General features: G+C 43.3%; 1 protein-coding gene across 1 annotated transcript in view; it reads right to left on the bottom strand.

The window, feature by feature from the left end:
• GAP43 (growth associated protein 43) overlaps positions 1 to 19,176 on the bottom strand; it is a 58,887-nt gene that overhangs the window by 18,177 nt on the left and 21,534 nt on the right. The window contains exon 2 of the mRNA XM_050331878.1: positions 10,039 to 10,663. Coding sequence (XP_050187835.1) covers positions 10,039 to 10,663 — 625 coding nt within the window. The remainder of the gene's footprint in view (positions 1 to 10,038; positions 10,664 to 19,176) is intronic.

Below are 19,176 nucleotides of genomic sequence, written 5' to 3'. Positions count from 1 at the left end.
CATCTGGAATAGGGGAGACCAAAATCCACATCCTGGCTCCAAATAATAAATAATAAATAATTTATACAAAGTGGAATAGCTCCAGCAGGAGGGATCAGGGGAAGCTTTGTCCAGCAGCCCAATGGATTTTAGCTTCCTAGTGTAAGGCATGGCCCCACCTTGTCTTCTGTCCCATTCAGGGAGTACCTGACCCTCACATGCTAGATACTTCAAAAGCAGGTAAAGGTTTCTCTTACTGCTTTACTCTACAAATCCCATAAGTCCTGGTACTGATATATTATGTTTGCATTTGAAAAATTAAAGGGTTCTTTAATGAAAAAAGAGTTTCACAGAAAAATTCCAGTCCAGCAGGACTCAGCCACTGCAACTAGGCTTTACTCTCACTGTTTGGGAGAACCACTTGTATGTATATGTATTTTTCTAGAAATGGGGACAAGAAGTAGTTGTATGGTACATTAGTTAGGAGTGTCTGGAATTTTCTCCTTCTCTGATGTAAAAATCCATTACTACATCCATCTTTCTCACAGTCATTTGTCTTCAGCCATGAAGACGTTTTCTACCTTGAGGGACAAAGACATGTTTTCTTCCTCATTTTGTGTCTCTGTTGAGTGCACTACTGAGGCATCTTCCAAACACCCACCAGTCTCACTTCTTGCAAACCTGCAGCACCCTGAATGTCCATGCTGAACACAGGAGCTGTTCCATGGGACAGGTTCAGGACTGAGCAGGTGTGGCACAGAGTTGCAAGATCTAGGTGACGTTCCTGACTGCTCAGTGTTTGGCAATAAAGAAGTTACTTCCTTCCACCATCTGTATCTCTGGTGTACCAGTTGAATAACAGACTGAGAATGTAGACAAAGGGCCAGACAGAATTGCTGCTCCTATAAGTTATAGTAGCTTTACTGAAGGTAAACTCACAGCAATCCCCTGATCAGACCCTGTGAACGTGGGGGATTTCCATCTCTTCTGACAACAAGGGAAAGCAGAAGACCAATATAACAATATTGCCCTGAGTCCCTTCCAGGGGAAGAAACATACGTGACACCATTTTTGAGCAGATCTACGATTAAGACCACAGACTCCTTCAACTCACACATCTTTCTGAAGTGCAGTGAGGCAGGCTCCATCCCAGAGTTTGGTCTCCTCTGGCATATCCCTTGTTTCAGCACTGATGACTGAAGATTACTCTGAATTGCTTATGACACTGATGCTGAAATCACAGGTGAAATCCTAGCCTTAGGTAAGTAGGGTAGGTAACACAGGATGTCTAAGCTGGAATACGCATCCTTTCATTTCTAAGCCCACACTCAGTAAGGAAATGGAGTCCTATAATCATTGGAAAACTACAAATTTTGGAGTTATGGGCCTAGTCATGGACCTAGTCCACACAAGCTTGCATTCACACCTCCCTCTTAGAGGCTTTTGTCATTTCCAAATCAATGTGTGCCTCCAGCTTAAAAAGTACTTTTTAAAAGTACTTGCCGCCATCCCAACTTTAAATTACTTTCACCTTATTCCATCTTCCATCTCTTCAAATGGTTATTAAGTAAGGTCCTTAAAACATTTTTTCACAGCTGCTAAGACAGTTTTGTCAAAATCTGGGAAATCCTCTTCATAATGGTCACAGCTCTTGCTGATCCTCTCCTGTCCCTTTCCCTATACATGCAATGCATTGTCAGCTATGGTTTTGTAGCACTGCACCACTTTAGCGCTGAGATTTGGATGCTCTTCCAAATGTCAGAGAGATTTTCTTCTTCATTAAGCCCTGTAGGTTACAGGTAATATCCAGTTATCATTAATAGCATTTCCAATTACAGTGTTTTGCTGAAGGAAGATGGAGAGGTTGAATAGTGTCTTCCACCTTCTGCTTTCTTTCATAATGAAAAGAGGACTCATTTACTCTTGCCTCAAGGTACAGCTGGAAAGTGTATGGTTCTTTGAACGGTAGATAATTGGGACCTTATGACCTTTATCTAAGACATATTTGCATGAAGCATTGAGTCTCACTTTTCCGGTCATTAGGGGAAGAACATTTTCCTTTATATCTCTGGACACTGTCCAGCTTTCCATAGTTCTTTTCCTGACTACTCTCAGCACTGCAAAGGGCAGGTGTCCAACAGGGACTCCTGACTGCCAGGATCTCAGCTGAGATTTTCCGTTCTGTTCCAGTGTCCCATGCTGACACTGATGTAACTAAGGACACAGAAAGAAAAAAAAAGCATTTCCACAGATCACATTCACGTTTGGTGATGATAGAGCTAAGGCTCTTTACATGGTACAGGCCATTAGAGCTAAAGGACATGTAAAAGGAGCCTTTAGTAGGGAATACAGAACTAGGAAGAAAGCTGCAATTCTAGTAACCCGCAAAACCAGACTGGACTCTCTTTCAGAGAACAGCTAAGCACATGATAACAGTACTCTCCGTCATTTGGATTTCCCACACACCTTATTTTAAAGTATCTATCTCCTCTATTTTCTGCGTGAAAGACATTTCACACAAACAGAAAGGAAAGCTAGGGAACGAGGAAGCCCTTCTTTAAGTCAAGCTTGCAGCATGAATGTGGTGTTGAGAAATAACTTATGTCTAGAGACCTGTTCAAATTGAGCTGTAATATGGTCTTTCACAGGTCTATGGGGGTTTCAGAACTGGAGGTGGAAACTGTTCCATGGAGCTGATGCCAGTAGCTTGACTTGTAAGCCTTCTGTCACTGCCTACATTTTCCTTGGCTCTCTTGGCCATTCCCCAGTCTCACAGATTATCATATGGCTGAACAAAACATTTCAGCAGTGTCTTTACAAAGAGGAGAACTCCCAAGTCATTGCAGTCATCGATGCTCATTGGGTAGCTGTCTTCAAAAGGCAAAGATGTTGCTGTGCATAACAACTAGGATGAGAAGGAAAAAGGATAAAATATTGCTTTTCTGGAAATAAGTGTGTAGAAGTACACCCTTTTCTGGACTAATGTGAACAGTATCTGTCACTCCATCTCATAAAGGAGATTTGCAGATTTAAAGGGAGTGCAGAGAAAAGCAACAAAAATCCTAAAAAGCATAGGAATAATTTCATATAAAAAAGCAACTGAAAGCACTGCTTTTGTTTTCTTCATGAAAGAGATGAACAGCAAGAGTGATTGTACTATGCCCTCTGTGCATAAATACATACCATATGATGCTATATACAATAATCAATGACATAAAGTCATTGACATCAGAAGCTTTTGCTCTTTCTGTGATGTGGCACAAGTACAGAAAGATATTTAAGGCAGTTGTGGCCAATTTGTCAAAGAACTTTATGGGCATTGTACAGTTGGTTCGACTTGAGGAAGCTGCTGACACTAAGTCAATCAGATACTATATCTGTATCTACACCTATCTATATCTATATCTATATTTATCTACTTTTATATATATATATATATGTGCCATATAATGCTGCAGTTATATTAGCATCAAAAGAGATAACACTTCATGCTTTACCTGTTAAACTAAATCCTAGACAGCAGAGGATAGTGATGAGCCCTAGCAGTAGAGAGGCAGTTTACCCCAGATCTGCCCATGGCAGTATTTCTGGCTAGCTACTGTGAGAAGTACAATAAATGGATGTTAGGTCTGACCTGGCTTGGCAACTTCTGTGTTTCTCTACCAGTTATTTGCATGGATCCTTGTGAGTACAACCTCACCTTGCCAGAGTCCATGGAATTTCCACAGAGGTTGGAAGTGATCACTGCACTGGCATTGATAATCCAGTATTAATGCACCTATTATACAGCTCTTGAGGAATGTTTAACTAATATGATTGTGCCGACCTGGTGAACTTTCAAAATCCTTTTCCTCTGCACTTGGCAGCCACCTGTACCACGGAGTCAGTACTGCTACTTTTAAAGTTCTGCTTCTTGGAGCTGTAAATCCCAGCTGATACTCTGCAAGCTTATATCTATCTGAAAAGTTCAGCCTACTTGATCCTAGTGTAAAGAGATGACACTGGCAGTAGTGCAGAGCACTTCTGGCAGATACAGCAAACAGTCGCCACCTGAATTTCATTGTCTGTCTAGACTATTCACTGGTCGGCTATTTGAGCCTTTCTCAGGAGAAATTTTGGTTATCATTTATGGCAGAAAGCATTCCTCCCATGTGGAGATTTCAGAGCATTTTCTGAACATGATCTGCATGCAGATGCAGCAAGCCTTCATGAAAAACACTGTAATGAGAGAGTGATTTTGAGCAAAACCTAGGTGGAGTTTAACCACTGGTCTTGGCTGTAGAGCACCACATGTTAGCATGAGTGACTACCATACAACATGAGCACATACATGACATTAGTATGCACTGCCCTAAACAATATCATCTGTACGTATGGCTCATAGGAGCTCCTTCCTGTGGAGACGCGTAAGAGTGCAGTGCTCTCAGCAAACCCTGGTATATTGTATAGGCTTGAGGCTGATACCTTTGTTCTGCTGGAAGAATACCATAAAGATGTGACAAACAGTGAGGCTGGCCAACCCCCTCCATGAACACGAACTTTGTGCAGCATGCCATGATCAGTGAGGATGGGCTTGTCTGATACTGCAACAGCTGCTGTCCCCATCATCAGAAGGGATGAAAGACTGCTGCCACCGTTTCTATAATCTGCACCCTTCTCCAAATAAGCCAGTCAACTAGCCTTGAGTGTCCATGCATTTCTTACTGAGGTCCCAAGAGTGCTTAACCTTCTTTCCTCAAGAGGCTTATCCAGAGTCAGCCCACACGTTTTCATCTGTACATATGCTTAGTGTCACCAAAGATTTTATTAAAAGAGGTCAAGTACTGCTTCACCACTAGCCCACTAGTATAGTTCCCATCTATATGGTGCAAGCTGCATTTCATTAGGAAGCAGCAGACCTGAGGCACACATGGGACAAGAGACGGTATTTCACTGCAACAGTGGAGGAAATCCTGCACATGTAGCACACTGTGTGTAGGAAAATTCTGACATTACACTTTTCTGACCCTGCCCCTCACATGGCTATTTTCACCAAGGCAAACCTGGCTGTAAAATACCTACACAATGCTTATAGCCATGTAGACACAATGCAAAGATTAAAAATTTCAGAGCAACTGAGGACTAGACATACACTTCATACTCCAGCATGTGCCAAGTCATCTAAATTGTATTTATATTTTTACTTTGTTGCTGGAGTAGTACTGCAGACAAGAAAGTGCTGGCATCCTCGCTTTGAGTTGTTTTCTCTGGGGCAGTCATGGGAAGACTACTGTATTTGCATTGCTTTCCTTGGCTGCCTGATGCAGCAGCAGAGATAAGCTTCCATGAAACAGGAATGGCAGTGAGGTTGTTCTGCCTCATGCCAGCTACCCATGGGACAAGACTGAAATTCCAAGTCACACAACTGCAATCCTCTTGCTTAGGCTGTACCTTCTAGCTGGTACAAGACAATAGACAGTGTCTCTTCACAAATCTTTATACAGCCAGTGCTCCCTAAGTGCAGCAAGTATTATCCTTCCATCAGTATGGTGACTGAACTGAAAACAAAGAACTGATTCAATTCTAAACCATGAAAAAGGATCCACAGGGACTTGCTCCCTTTGAGGAAATGAAGTGAAGATTGTGCCTCCCAGTGCTCCTTGCTTGCAGGATACAGGGCCTTGGGGGAATTGCTGGTCCACTTACATGCAAAGCAATTGTCACCTGGCTGATTTTTCATTTCAGCTGTGAAGCTTCTCCACTGTAAAGCTATTTCATCAACGAGGAAACAGCATTCTTCTTCATTTCCCAACAAAAGAAGATCCATTTATTTCCTTAGGCACAATTTACTCTTTGACGTTCCTGGGCTTTGTTGTATTCTTACCTGACAAAATGAGAGTGCTTTTGATGTAAGAGCCAGCCAAATTTGGAAGCGAAACTCGAAAACTTGTGAAAGTACAAAGAGAATCTAACATTTTGTGACATTCACCTTGTCTCCTCCCCGTAAAGTACATAGTAGCCCATCTTCTTCCATAGTCTGCTGTGCTGGATGCTGATCTCACTTCAAAGCTGCACTAACATAGACTCTTTCCAGTAACTTTGATGGAGACTCTCTGGATTTAAGCCAATGAAACCTAGATTAGAATAAGTCTCACCTCCTCATCCATATGTAATGTATAAACTCCCCCCTACCACATTTAAATTTTATCCTTTTGAGTAGTTTTGCATATAATCAAGCCTCTCTAGGAATAATACCAACACAAAGAGACAAAGGTTGGATCATAACAAGAAAACCCATAAACCTAAGTCTTGACAAAGAAGCTCAAATGAGAAGAAGCTCAAATGAGAAGACAACTTTTTGCCATGCTAGTCATCCACCAAAACCGGGGAAGAGGTTTAAGAGATTGTCCTTCTTGTATCAATCCTCCATTGCCACTGAACAAAGTCCACTGACTCATTTCATGCCTTACCCGGGTTGGAATCCATCTGTTTTTTCCATCTAATTTTTGGTACACTGAGGATTGCTTAGAAACTGCCCTACCATACAACTGGGAATGCCTGTGGTTCCAGACTAACTAATACTGGATACAAGACAGTTGCCTGAAGTCATTTCCTAAGCCATTACCAACAGATAGAGTACGTGGAACTGAATAACAAGGGGAGCTGAACCCTGTCAAGGGAACTACTTACTGGTACAAAGAACCACTCCATCTCTCCCCCGCTTCAAAAACATTAAATATTAAGCATTAAAAACTGTGCTCTTGTCTTTATCAGGCTAGTTATTCCTTTCCCTGTTTCCTGTCTTTCTTTCATCCTGCCCTTGGACAAAGGCAAAAATCTCATCTGGATATAAATTAAATGCCCTTGCCTTTTGCTCATGCTTGCACTGGGGAAGGTATCCACAGATAAGACGAAACAGCCATTGTAGTAAAATTCAAGGCAGATGAACATCACTGCACAGAAGTAGCATGGTCGGCGCGCCTCACGGTAGTAGCAGCCAAGCATGCCATGGCTACCAGCCAACTGATGACATTGGCTAGGAGCCAATTTGATTTATTTTTGGCAGACTGACACTCCGCACTACTGTGCCAGTCTTCGATCACAGAAATGATAAGAGATGACCTTTGAAAGCCAAGGGGACTGTTGAAGCTGAAAGAGGATCTGTCCCCAGGCCGGAAGAGTGCTGGAGTGGCAGAAGTTTGGTAGCCCTCCCTCTTTCATTAATGACCATCACAGCCATGCCAGCAACCACCAGTGCTGCATTAGCTGAGGGATGTCTGGGAGAAAGGTCGAGACATGGCAAATGTCTTTAAGTCTATGGAAAAAGTAAGTACCAAGAGAGAAACAGAGAGGTTTAAAGAAATGAGAGGGAGTAACAGGATGAAGATAGTAAAAAAGATAACACAGGCTTTCCGTAAAGAAATATTTCCTGTCTGTGGGTGCTTTTGTAATGTGATTCTGCTCTTTAGAGGAATATTCTTTAAGGAAGTAGAAGCTTCTTGATATTGTGGACATTGTGCTGTAGAGTGTATTGCAGAGCACAGCTCTGCATCCTCAGAGAGATGGACAAGAAGACCTATTTAATCTTTTTTGCTTTTCTTTCTTGAATGACTCTGGGGACACTTAGCCAGCTGTCCAGGTTTGTGACTGGAAGGCTGATATCATACTGGAATAGGAATTCAGGAGAAAAAATCTATATTCATTAACATTTTAAAGAGGCTATCAGCTTGACTCTGGCCACATACCTTTCATGTTTGCTTTCAGCAAACATTGCTAAGCTTGAGTATTATTGCATGCATACTGAATAAGTATAAATAGATGCAGATACTGGTCTTTAACACTCAACCACTGAAAACTCATTTTTAAATATATATTTGATTGTAGATTTTCCAGCTTATTCTGTTGTATAGATATTTACATAGGTAATAGTATCATGTGCAAATGCATATTAAATCATACATTTAAATGGCCACTTCAAATAATGTGGCCATGAATGGTTGGCCACTTCAAATGATGTTAAAGCCAACAAGAGCATGGGGAAGATATCTGAAAATGATTCAGAATACTGCATAGAGATAAACCATTCTTTGATGAGTGGCAACTCAAAATCGGTAAAATTAAGCAAATGAAGTAGCCTGCAACTATAATTTTCCTACCTCTATCCATTAGAGCAGATTAATCTTAATAAAAATGGAATGCTAACTCGAAGCAGAATCATTCCTGTTTAGGAATAAGACATCCCAAGCCTTAAATAAAAGGTAATTAACATTCATTATCCTGTGTACAGAGGACCCCAAAACACTGATTCACTCTGTCCTGTTTTTGACGTTGATGTTTATACCTTTGGCAAGTATAACACCAACACAAGTACAGCATGCAGCATTATATTTCAGAATTATATTTCAGAAATGACACGACATTTATGTTTCCACTCAACTTATCACATAAAGTAAGAACAAAGGGCTTGAGACCTGGAGAACAAAAAGCCAAGAGGGACAATGCAATTTCAAGGCTTATTTCTAGGAACTTATAAATGAGCAGAGGTAAAACCAGCAACCCTTTGTAGTTGTGTATAATCAGTTTAGACTCATGTTCTTGATGGCTGCTCCCCTTGCCCGTACCTTAAATCATAAATGTTCTGCATGAGTTCCTCTCCCAGTACTTAATCTGTCCTTTTGGATACCTGTTCTTTCCTATCTCTCCACTTTGTTGAGCAGGAATACAGTAGCCTGAAGCTCACAATTAGCTATGAAGCTTGGAAGTCTAATTAGAGAGTGGGAGTTGTAATTTGTGGAGGGAAAGTACTGGACCAAATTAAATTAGGGAGAAACATCAGTAAGTACAAGACTGGACTCTGAGGCTCTCTAATATTTACATAAAGCTGTTTATGAATATGAAGGTGCTATGCTACATTTTTACCCAAAAAGCTATTGAATGCAGAATGCCCTGTACAGCTGAGTGTCTTATAAATGGGGAGGCCAGTTTTACTTGGCAGTGGTTCTTAACTGAGTTTCATGTGGTGCCTACCTTCAATGTTATGGGGGGTTTGTTTATATTATTTTTCTTTGACAAAATAAGGAAGGTAAAAAACGAGAAAGAAAAATATTCTCGGTTCTTTGATTCATTTTCTGCCCAGCTCAGTATTACAATTCAAAACCAACTCTTCTTTATGGTTTGTAACAATATACCTCTGTCAAAAATGCCCACTTTTGCCTCTTGAAACTTTTCACCCCTTTGCAGGGAGAAGAGTTGAAAACACCTCCTGGAGTGACTCTTGGCATTCAACCTTCTCTTCTGTCCTCACTCACTGAGATGTCAGGGCCTTTAATCTTCCCTTTCTCCATCTGATCCTATTACAATATAAAACCAGCTGGCATGACTAAAAGCTTCATGCAAGCATGGCTGTCATGGGATTCTCCAAGTAGAGAAGCTCAAAGTATTGGTGTGGATTAAACTGTAAGCCCTACTAATAAAACAATGTTACTGACTAGAAAGTGGATGTACTAAGAATCTCACCCATTCACAAGCAGTTGGAAGAAAGACTCTTTTGACTCCTTCTTGACCATTCCACCAGCAAGGCTAAATGGCCTCCTTCAGTATGAGAGAGATGTTGTCTTGTGAGATTTTCAGCTCAAGTTAGAAGCCTCCAGTGAGCTGGAATCAGCTTGGGCTGTTTTGATGCCCCACTGGAGCGGTCTGTGCTAGTGTGACTGAGAAAGTTCATCACTATTTTTAGCATATGCAGAGCTTGGGGAGCTCTCTCCGGTTCCTGCAAGCCTCCCAACTGGCTGACACTCTCCTGCCACCATGAAAAAAAGGGCTGGATGGCACCTCCATCCAAGGGAACAGGAACTTTGACAGGAGGTGCTGTATTTCTAAAAGCTGACAGGAAGCAATGAAGAGGGTGTTAAGCAAGAAAATTAATCTCCCCCCACCCCTAAAACCCAGCAAGGGAATTCCCTTGTTAACTCTTAGTCTAATCCCTGCACCAGCTCCTGCTGGCCAACTTTGCATCCCCAACAGACCAAGGGAGGTATCCATTTCTGGAGAGGCCCATTCCCCAGCGAGGCATTCACTCACCTGTCTTCTCTTCGGTTTGGCTGCTCTCCACTGTCTCCATTTGGGGTTGCGCTGTTGCCTTGGCAGTAGCATCCTCTGCGGCAGGGGTGGTGGTGGCAGTGGTGTCAGCAGCAGGCACGTCGGCTTGTTTAGGCTCCTCTTTGTCTTGGGCTTCGTCAGCCTTCAAGGACGGCGAGTTATCAGTGGAAGCTTTAGTGGCACTTTCCCTTTCAGGGGCAGCGGCAGCAGTGGGCTTTTCCTCTGAGGAGGCAGCAGGAGTGGCAGCCTGTGGGGCTGGCTGCTCTGAGCCCGTGTCAGCGGCTCCATCCCCTTTTTTCTCCTCCGCTGGCGCGCTGCTGTCTTTGCTGCCCTCCTCCAGCTGGGCACTGTCAGCAGCTGCTTCTGTGGCAGTGGGAGCCTCACTTTCTTTGTTCTCGGCCGCTCCACCAGCAGGGCCTTCCTCCTTCTTGTCGGCAGCATCAGTCTCAGATGCTGGGGCATCTCCCTTCTTCTCCCCCTTGAGCTTTTTCCTTGTTATGTGTCCACGGAAGCTGGCCTGGATTTTGGTGGCTGCCTTATGAGCTTTATCTTCTGGTTTGATGCCATCTTGCTCAATCTTTTGGTCTCCGTCCTCATTTTTTTCAACCTTTGAAGAAGAACAAGGGAGGAAGGCAGAGGAGAAAAAGGGAGATAAGATTTCTTCAGGTGTATCACTGATTTTATTGAGAATGTCCCACCTTCCCCTCCTGCTAACCAGTGTCAAGTTTCAAAGCAGCCTTTCCATTTAGTATGGGTTTGGAGCCAGGTAGCTCTGATTTCATGCTAAGGCTGGACAGACTCAGGTCTCCAGCCAAACCTCCAGTCGGAGGTTTGTAAAAGAAGTTTAAAGCCCCTCATCATCTCCGTCAGCAATGCTGAGAGCATCTTGGCTGTGTGGAAAGGCTTGCACCAGATGGGTTGTCTCTATGCCCATGATTTGTTTTCCCATCCATTTTGAAATACACCGATTTCTTCCCCTACTCATTTTCAGAACACTCTCCCAAAGGGGATTTTCACAGTCCTTCCAAATCCACCTTTGCCTTCTGTGTTTCTTTTTAATGACACCTTGTTTCACAGGTGTGTGACTCTAATGACACAAAGTGCTTTGTCTTTTATAGCTTTTTGGCTCAGGATTGCCAACAGAGAATAGTATTTCTGCCCTCCCCACTGCAGTTATGTGCTGTCAGACACACACGGATATTCACAGGATATAGTCCTCATAAACACCCTGCCTGCAAGCACTCCAAGCACTTTGCCTTTGCTCTCAACTCATGGTTTCACTGAAGGATTAATAGGCAGATTAATATCAGTCTTTCCAATTTCAGTAGACTATTATTATTTCTCTGACTATTGGGTGAAATTCAGCCTTGTAACAAAGAACAGGCATTCCCCATGTTTTTCAGACTTTAATCGTGCATTAGAGTTTTAAATGGGACCAAAACAGAGCCTGTGCCTTATGCTGGTCTGCTGCAGAGAGATAATGCTCAGCTTATAAACCTCCACTGAATCTACAGGACATACCATTCTTCACCCCAATAATTTAGCAGCCCTTGGGCAAGTAACAGCTCAGCTGCATATTGATAAAAGGACACTGTTCTATTAATATTCCCATTGGGAAGCATTCAAAAGACCTACGTGGAAGCAGAGCCACTGGCCTCTTTGCTGTCTGCACCTGTTTACCAACACTGGCTCAGGTCAGAAAACAAAGAAAACAAGTTGGCGGAGAAAGATAGAAGCGTTTACTCTGGGTGGGAAGAGGGAACCACTGTTTTGGCCACTGCAACCAAGATGTGCCATCTGGGGAAAGGCTCCAGACCAGAAGAGCACAGAGAAGGGATAGGTTATAAATACATTCAATAAAAGTGAGGCAGAAAGAAGGGAGAAGAAGCCACTGCAACATGCACATGTGTCACTGCAAACACCATGCCTCTGGAGGGGGAGAGAGGACTGGCCACACTGGCAGCAATCCCTGGGAAACGGACTGGAAAAGGTCATTTCCACAGCACAAGGCAGAGTCAGGCACACATGTGTGAGTATGCCAGAGATGGTACCCACTACCTCCCTCTGGGTCCCCAGTGAGCACAGGATCCCCCATGCCACTGGTGCCCACCATTCCTGGAGTGGGTACCATGGCCAGGGAATGAGCAGTCCCAAATCATCAAGGAAAAGAGCTGCCCCAAAGATGCAGAGGGTTTGTACACAGCAGGAAGTCTGGGAGTGAGACTAGGTGCCAGGATGCTTCTGCAGTAAGCCTGTGAAAGAACACGTAACAGATCAATATACCTAATTCTGCACAAGGAGTTTTCGTGCTCCAGACCATGCCCAGGGGTAAAATGGTTGTTGCACCAATCACAGGGGCCCATCTGAGCATTATGTCTACCCTTCCCCAAGTGCATTCAGTGATACTGTATGGAAAGTGGTCCTTCATGTTTGTCTCAGCTTGTCAGAGAGCAGGTGAAGGTTATGTGCAAAGACGATGCAGACACTAGCATGCCGTAACCATTCATGTATTCATATTTTTTCTTTTATAGCTAACTCAACACTGTGTTATTCAGCATCTGGGGTAAACTTTTCAGACTACTTCAGCACAAGGGGGTTGGAAACAAACTGTAAATACCTTTAAACTATTCAAGTGTAGAGCTCACACAGGGTCATCCATCCTGTTCCTTATACAAGTTTGCAGCTTGCAGTAAGTCCTGTGTTGCTGTGGCAACCTTACCTAATACCTGAACTAGCTGGTTTAAGGAGATCTTGAGTCTCCTGGCGTTACACTGTAGCCACAGCAACGTGAAGATAGATTAGAGACTCCTTTATAGCACTGTATAACACTTAGATGCCCTAGCTTTGACTGTGTCTCCCTAAGGACTGTGGCTAGTCTCAGCACACAAGACTGGGAGGCTGGAAAGACAATTTAGACATAACTGAAAGACCCTAAAGTTCCAGTCTCCATGCCTGATTCCTGCAAAACCATGAGTGAATATGAAAAAAAATTGGTACTCCCTAGACAAAGATGAAAACCGTTGACTGAAGGGAGATCTCTCTTGCCACTGGCCTTGTTGCTCTCAGGTCCCACGTACCTCTTGCACCAACCAGGACAGCTACTATGAGTTGTGATCTGCTGCATGTCTGACTGACTCCAGAGGAGTTACCCTGTTACCTGTAGCCCTGTGAACATTTATCTGCTTCCCACTGCTAGCAGGAGGCCATGGGGGCAGCAAGGGAGCAGTGCCTACAGAGAGCTGTGACTGCCAGAGAGTCCTTGACCTGGCAGGGAATGGGAGAGCACTTCTGCCCAGAGAGGTCAGACCAAACCTTCTCACCTGCACCTACAGCACGACAGTTAAAAGGCTCCTTTGCTATTCCAGTTACATCACTGTCCTCTTATTCCAGTTGGGATGACATTGTTTGAGTCTTTGCCAGATCCCAAGTTTTGCAGCTGCAAAATGTATTTCCAACAGCGTGCTTTCAGCATAATTTCAGACACGAAAGATAAGAAACGTGAGACTAGGGTAGAGGTGGAGTTTAAGATCATGGATGAAAGAAATGTACTAATAGTTTGTGCCAACTGGGTCCTTAGGAATCCCATTTCTATTCAATTCTTTCACACAAAAGCATCCCAGTCATCAAAAATTACTTTTCTTCTGGCCTGCAGCTAGGATAGGACAGGTTATCCATACAATATGTGTATCATGTTGTATAACAATGGGTTGAGTGAGAAACAGGTTGTTTAGCGGAAAACTTCTGCTTGCACAAAAGAAAAACCAAGGGCTTTTTATCTGTGGATTATGTGCACAGCAGATAAACCTTAATTAAGGAACCGCTCAAAAATAACCTGTATACAGCAAAGCTCCTGGAAAGCAATTTGTCTTCCTTGGAAAGCTAAAAGGGTGAGTCAGCCCTGCAAGGATGAATTCAAAAGCATGTCAGTAGAAAATAAGAAATCTGTCCATTTTATCTATCACCCATGCGTATATTACATCTTGGTTGTAGCATTGTGGCTAGAATAAAGTGACTATTATTACCAGTGTTTGTATGGAATCTAGAGTTCCCAGCTAGGAACCAGGTCTGGCAAGAATAGGTTTCACATGTTAGTATTCCATCACATCCCCCCTTCATTTCCACACTTTTGTGTAAAGTAAACTCATACTAATACTTAATATTGACATAATCATGATACTGTAAGAGTACATGCAATGTATTGCTGTTTTACACAAAACAAATGTCCTCTGTTTCATTTAGTGTGAAACAAATCATAGATCCTATAATGGCAGAAGGACTGGAAATCACTGAGGTTGGTGGATACAGAGCTAAATGGATATCTAAAGGGACACACATAGTCAAACGTCCATTTTTTCATTCAGACCTTCTTCACATACCCACTGAAGACACTGTGCAAAGCTTTGCTTTTATGAAACACACTGTTAGGCTTTTATGTCTCAATCTACCCAGCCCACGGCATTTTTCTAGTCCTAGAGGGATGATCCTCTCACCATCTCCATCTGCTTGTCTGCCACACCTCCAGGTTTCTAGGACATCCCTTCCTAGGCAGACTGTTCCTGTAAGTGAGATTTTCATTGCTATCACATAGCTGAGAGAGTGGGAGATAAGAAATTAATGTTTAAGACACAGGTAGGGCAGAGGTTAGTTTTTAGGTACCAGGAAAGTAGAAATTTCCTGGAGCCATGACCACAAGAAGACTTCTAATCTCTGGCCATCTTTTCACCTTCTGTCTCCAAACTCACAGCTTACAGGGTAGTCAGATTATGGCAAAGAATTAAGAAAGTGTTACTATAATGTCCAGACCCTTTTAAATGTCTCCCATGCTGATATTTCAGGAAAGGAGAAATGGAGAAACTAGGTGTTTTCCAGATGTTCCATGCGGCTTGAAGCCACATACAGGCAAAGAGAGAAGGGGACCAAGTGCATTGGTCCTTGATCAACATTTGTCCACTTGTCTCTTGTGGTGTACTTCATTGCCTGGCCTTGGAAAAATAAACATATAGTTTTGTATTTTGAATGCTGGGATGGAGACACCAAAAAAGTATTTACTGCTACATTAAAAGGTTCTTGAATGTTATATGGCCTCCTTTGCCCCCCTCTATAGCTCTCCTTTACCTGGTGTTTCTCTGCCCTCCAAAGTACAGCATGTATCCACTTCCTTAGTGTTCATCCTAGGATCTGGCTGCTATACCGTCAGCCATCATCCTGGTATCCTGCTCTTTTCTGTCCTTAGTTAGGAACTCCTCTTAAACATGACACTGAATCCTAGAGCCCTTCGATACACACTGCTATCTCCCAGTATTCTTAAACCTGTGTACTTCTGAAACCTGTAAGCCCAGATTTAGCACTTACACATCTTTCACCAGAGAAAACATCAGTACTGGCCAAAGCCTGGACAGCAATTGGACCATTGACAGTTACCAATAATTCACTTTACAACCCAAGGGAAATATGATATCCAATTCTCAAGAAAACAAACAAACAGTGTTCCCCATATGCAAAGATATAGGGGCCCAAAGTCATTCCTTTCTCATGACACCTACAGTAAGATATGTGTGGAAATTTGTCCTTCAGTTACTTAGGTGAACTAGTGCTGAATCAACTAATCACCTGTGCTATTTGTGGGGTTAAGATGCATCTCAGCCCACGCACTATTCCTGACTGGAGTACAATGTATGTTCACACTGATGTTATTCAAGGTCACTTGGGCCCAGACTCACAAAGAAGTTTAGGTGCCCAACTCCCATTGATTTGACAGGATTGAGTCACCTCAGAACCTTTTGTGGGCCTGGCTCTACATGACCTGATTTGTCTCAGAGACAGTATTTAAGGAGAATAAAAAAGACCATCTGTCTCCCCAGAAGGAGCGAAGCATGGACACGTGAGAGAGAGAAAAGGTTTTCACGCCTTGTGAAGTGAGGAAGCAATTTAGCACACAGAACAGCTTTTTTTAACCCAGTTAAATGGTGTGAAGACACCTGGCTAGAGGATGGCACCTGTCAGCACAACCTGTCTGCAAGGTGAGGAAACAAACAGAGTTCCTTTTTTTTCCCAGGATGACTATGGTGATGGTGGTTTAAACACCCTTGAGAAAGAAAAGGTTAATTCATCCCTCTGAAGTCCTACGCAGGATTGTTCCCCGAGGTATAACTAGCAGGATTTCAGCTCTCCAGTTTCAAATCCTCCAACAGTGGAGTTTCCACCCTTTTCTCTACAAGATCCTCTCATGTCAGAAATTTCCCCTATACTTTATGGAATAAGGTAATGATGGGCAGGCAGAGAGATGGATGTTATTCACTCATGTACAGAGAAGAGAGGATAATCTAATCTATTTAGATATTTCCAGTGTGCCTTCTCAATAAACTCACTATACTCCCCTCACCCATTTTGTGACTCTCCATTCTGTTTGTCACTCTGTTTCTGTCAAGTTAGTGGTTCACCATGGTGTCATCTACTACCTTGAAGCTGCTACAGGGTGTGTGTATATTCTGGGGTATGAGGGCACTGAGGGCACAAGGTTTTTGTGGACTGTGCTGAAGGTCTTGGGTATTTGGCACAATCAACATCTGTGTTCTTGCTTGAGCTTGGATCCTGGTGCAAACTGTACTGTCAGTTGTGCCAGTCTCCTTTTTGGAGGTAAATACATGTGTCCCTCCAGAAGAAGCCATACAACCGGCATTCAGATCAAGGGACCAAACTCTAGAAAAGGAAGCAGGAAGGCATCCAAGCTAACAGCATAAATCTGCTCCCAATATAGCTCGCATTGAAGAAATTCAGCAAAAAGACCAGGTTAAAATTTCCCTTGAACTATGCTTTGATTAGAGAAGTCCATTCAAATATGTGATTTCTAATGCAGATGTGCTTAGACAGAAATGCAACCTTGGATGTCACTGGACTGAAGTGAAATTTTATCTAAGCTCGAACTACGTGGTTTGTTTGGGTCAGTTTGGGAAAGAGAGGTTGCTGCTATGTGGATTATATTGAAGTAGTACCTTCATACTCTGAATGTCATGGTCTGCTGAACACGAGCAGGCAATTAAACCCAGAATTATCAATCTCTCAATCTCTCTCCCTCCTCATCTTTTCTCTCTCTTTTCTCTGTTTTGTTTTGTTTTGTTTTGTTTTTTGCCTTGCTAGCTTAGTTTTGGACTCCACAAAAATTTTCAGGGAATTGTTATTAACCTCTGGTGGCTCAGAGTGTTTTGTCTCATAAGAACTGGACACATTTGCTTTTGATCTAGCTGCAGGCAAGGTACAGAGGCTAATTTACTGCTCAGACTTGCTTCCCTAAGATCCAGGCCAGACATCTGCTGAGACTCCTCAGAGTCCAGGCTTATGAAGGGTCTCCAGAATCACTTGCACAAGAAGCAGCAGCTTGTATCCTGCTCCAACCCTGTTCCCTCCATGGGAACACAGGGCATCCCGTCTTCCAGGCATGTCAACTGCACCACTCAACTTGATATTGTCTACAAACATGCTGATGGTGCACTTGATCCCACTGTCTACGTCACTGAGGAAGACATCAAATAGCACTGGTCCCCATATGGGCTCCTAAAGGACACCACTTTACATCAGTATCTGCTGGGACTCCAAGCTGTTGACCCTCTGGATGCAACCATCCAACCAATATCTCACCCATCAGGGAGTCCACCCATGAAATCTATGTCTCCAATTTAGAGAAAAGGATGTCATCAGGGACTGTGTTAAAGGCCTTACAGAAGTCCAGAGAGATGACATCTGTGATGACATTCATGGCCCTTCCCTTGTTCACTGTGCAGTCACTCCATGATACAAAACCACTAGATTAGTTAGGCTGGACTTGCCCTTGGTGATGTCATGCTTGCCACCCTGTCCTTCATGTACCTTTACTTGTAGCTCTGTGGCGCTCTACTAAATGGGCAGGGCAATGCTTGCTCTGCCCTTGAAACCTGAAGTTTTGCTGTGGTGCTGCAGGGGAGGCAAGGTGCTCTTATGAATATCCTGCTCAATTATCACAGACCATCCCATCAGCCACGTTCATGTCAACAAAGGCTTCAGTGAGGAAAACACTTTGACTCTGCACCAGTCTTCTCAGTCTTTTCACTTCTGCTCCATAGGGCATCTGGACAGTGATGTTCTACAGGACCTTTCACCCACCACTGCTTTATATCTAGCACCTGCACAAGGAAGAAAAGGTGTTTCTCCTCCTAAACTGCAGCTACTGCTGTGATGAAACCCTGTGGCTGCTACCTGTGCCCTCTGTGACATACAGCACTTAAACTTCAGAAGGGACCAGGATGTATATTCCACCTGAAATTACAAGGTGAAATGAAGAAGGTAGCAACCAGGATTCTTGACTGGGATCTGGCAAGGCCAGTAAAGTAAGTACTGCCTTTCTTACTGTTCTGTTAACCTCCTGGTAAGACCTTTGTCTTTTGTTTTTCTAATCTCCTGAAAGAAAACCTAAACCCATACACCACCTTGAGCCAACAGCTCCCCCATTCCCCAAGGAACACCACACATCCTTTCAAATCGTCAGAGCTGCCCCCAGCAAAACCCAGGTAAACACCATTGCAGGTTTATGGAATTTGATAAACTGGCTCTAAAACAGCTCCGCCTAAGACATCCTCTCTCATAACCTCTTCAGCTTTTGTTCCAGATAGACCAGTCCCACATCCCCACTGCAGCTGAACTATGTGTGTACCAGGATCTTATATCTGCAAAGAGCAGGAATCCATAGCAAAGGTTTCTACCTATTGATATAGACTCTTATCTCCTCACTGGGACAGCTGTCTTCTTCTCAGCTTCTCATTCTGATGGACTCAACAGGTCTCAGTGGTACGGCCTCTCCTTACCAGCCAGCATTGTCTCTACTGGCTTTGCTTCTTGCTCCATGGGATTTTTGGACCCTGCTACCATCATGCCCAGCTTCACTAGGCCAAGGAGTCAGCCTTGCTGCTGGAGGCAGAGAATTAGGGTGTTGAGTTCTGGTTCTGATCTTCATGGAAGCTCAGTTTATTGATTTGTGTTGCTGATCTTCATGCCCGTCTGGGCTTAGCTGACCCAGAGATTACCCTCATGCATCCACATGTACTTTTCCTCTGGCTTGCTCTGGACATTCTCTCCACCCACCTTTACTTC

Source organism: Myiozetetes cayanensis, unplaced genomic scaffold, assembly GCF_022539395.1.
Source record: "Myiozetetes cayanensis isolate MyiCay16 unplaced genomic scaffold, myiCay2020 scf5-8, whole genome shotgun sequence".
Classification (NCBI taxonomy): domain Eukaryota; kingdom Metazoa; phylum Chordata; class Aves; order Passeriformes; family Tyrannidae; genus Myiozetetes; species Myiozetetes cayanensis.
This window is presented reverse-complemented; position numbering and strand designations above follow the sequence as displayed.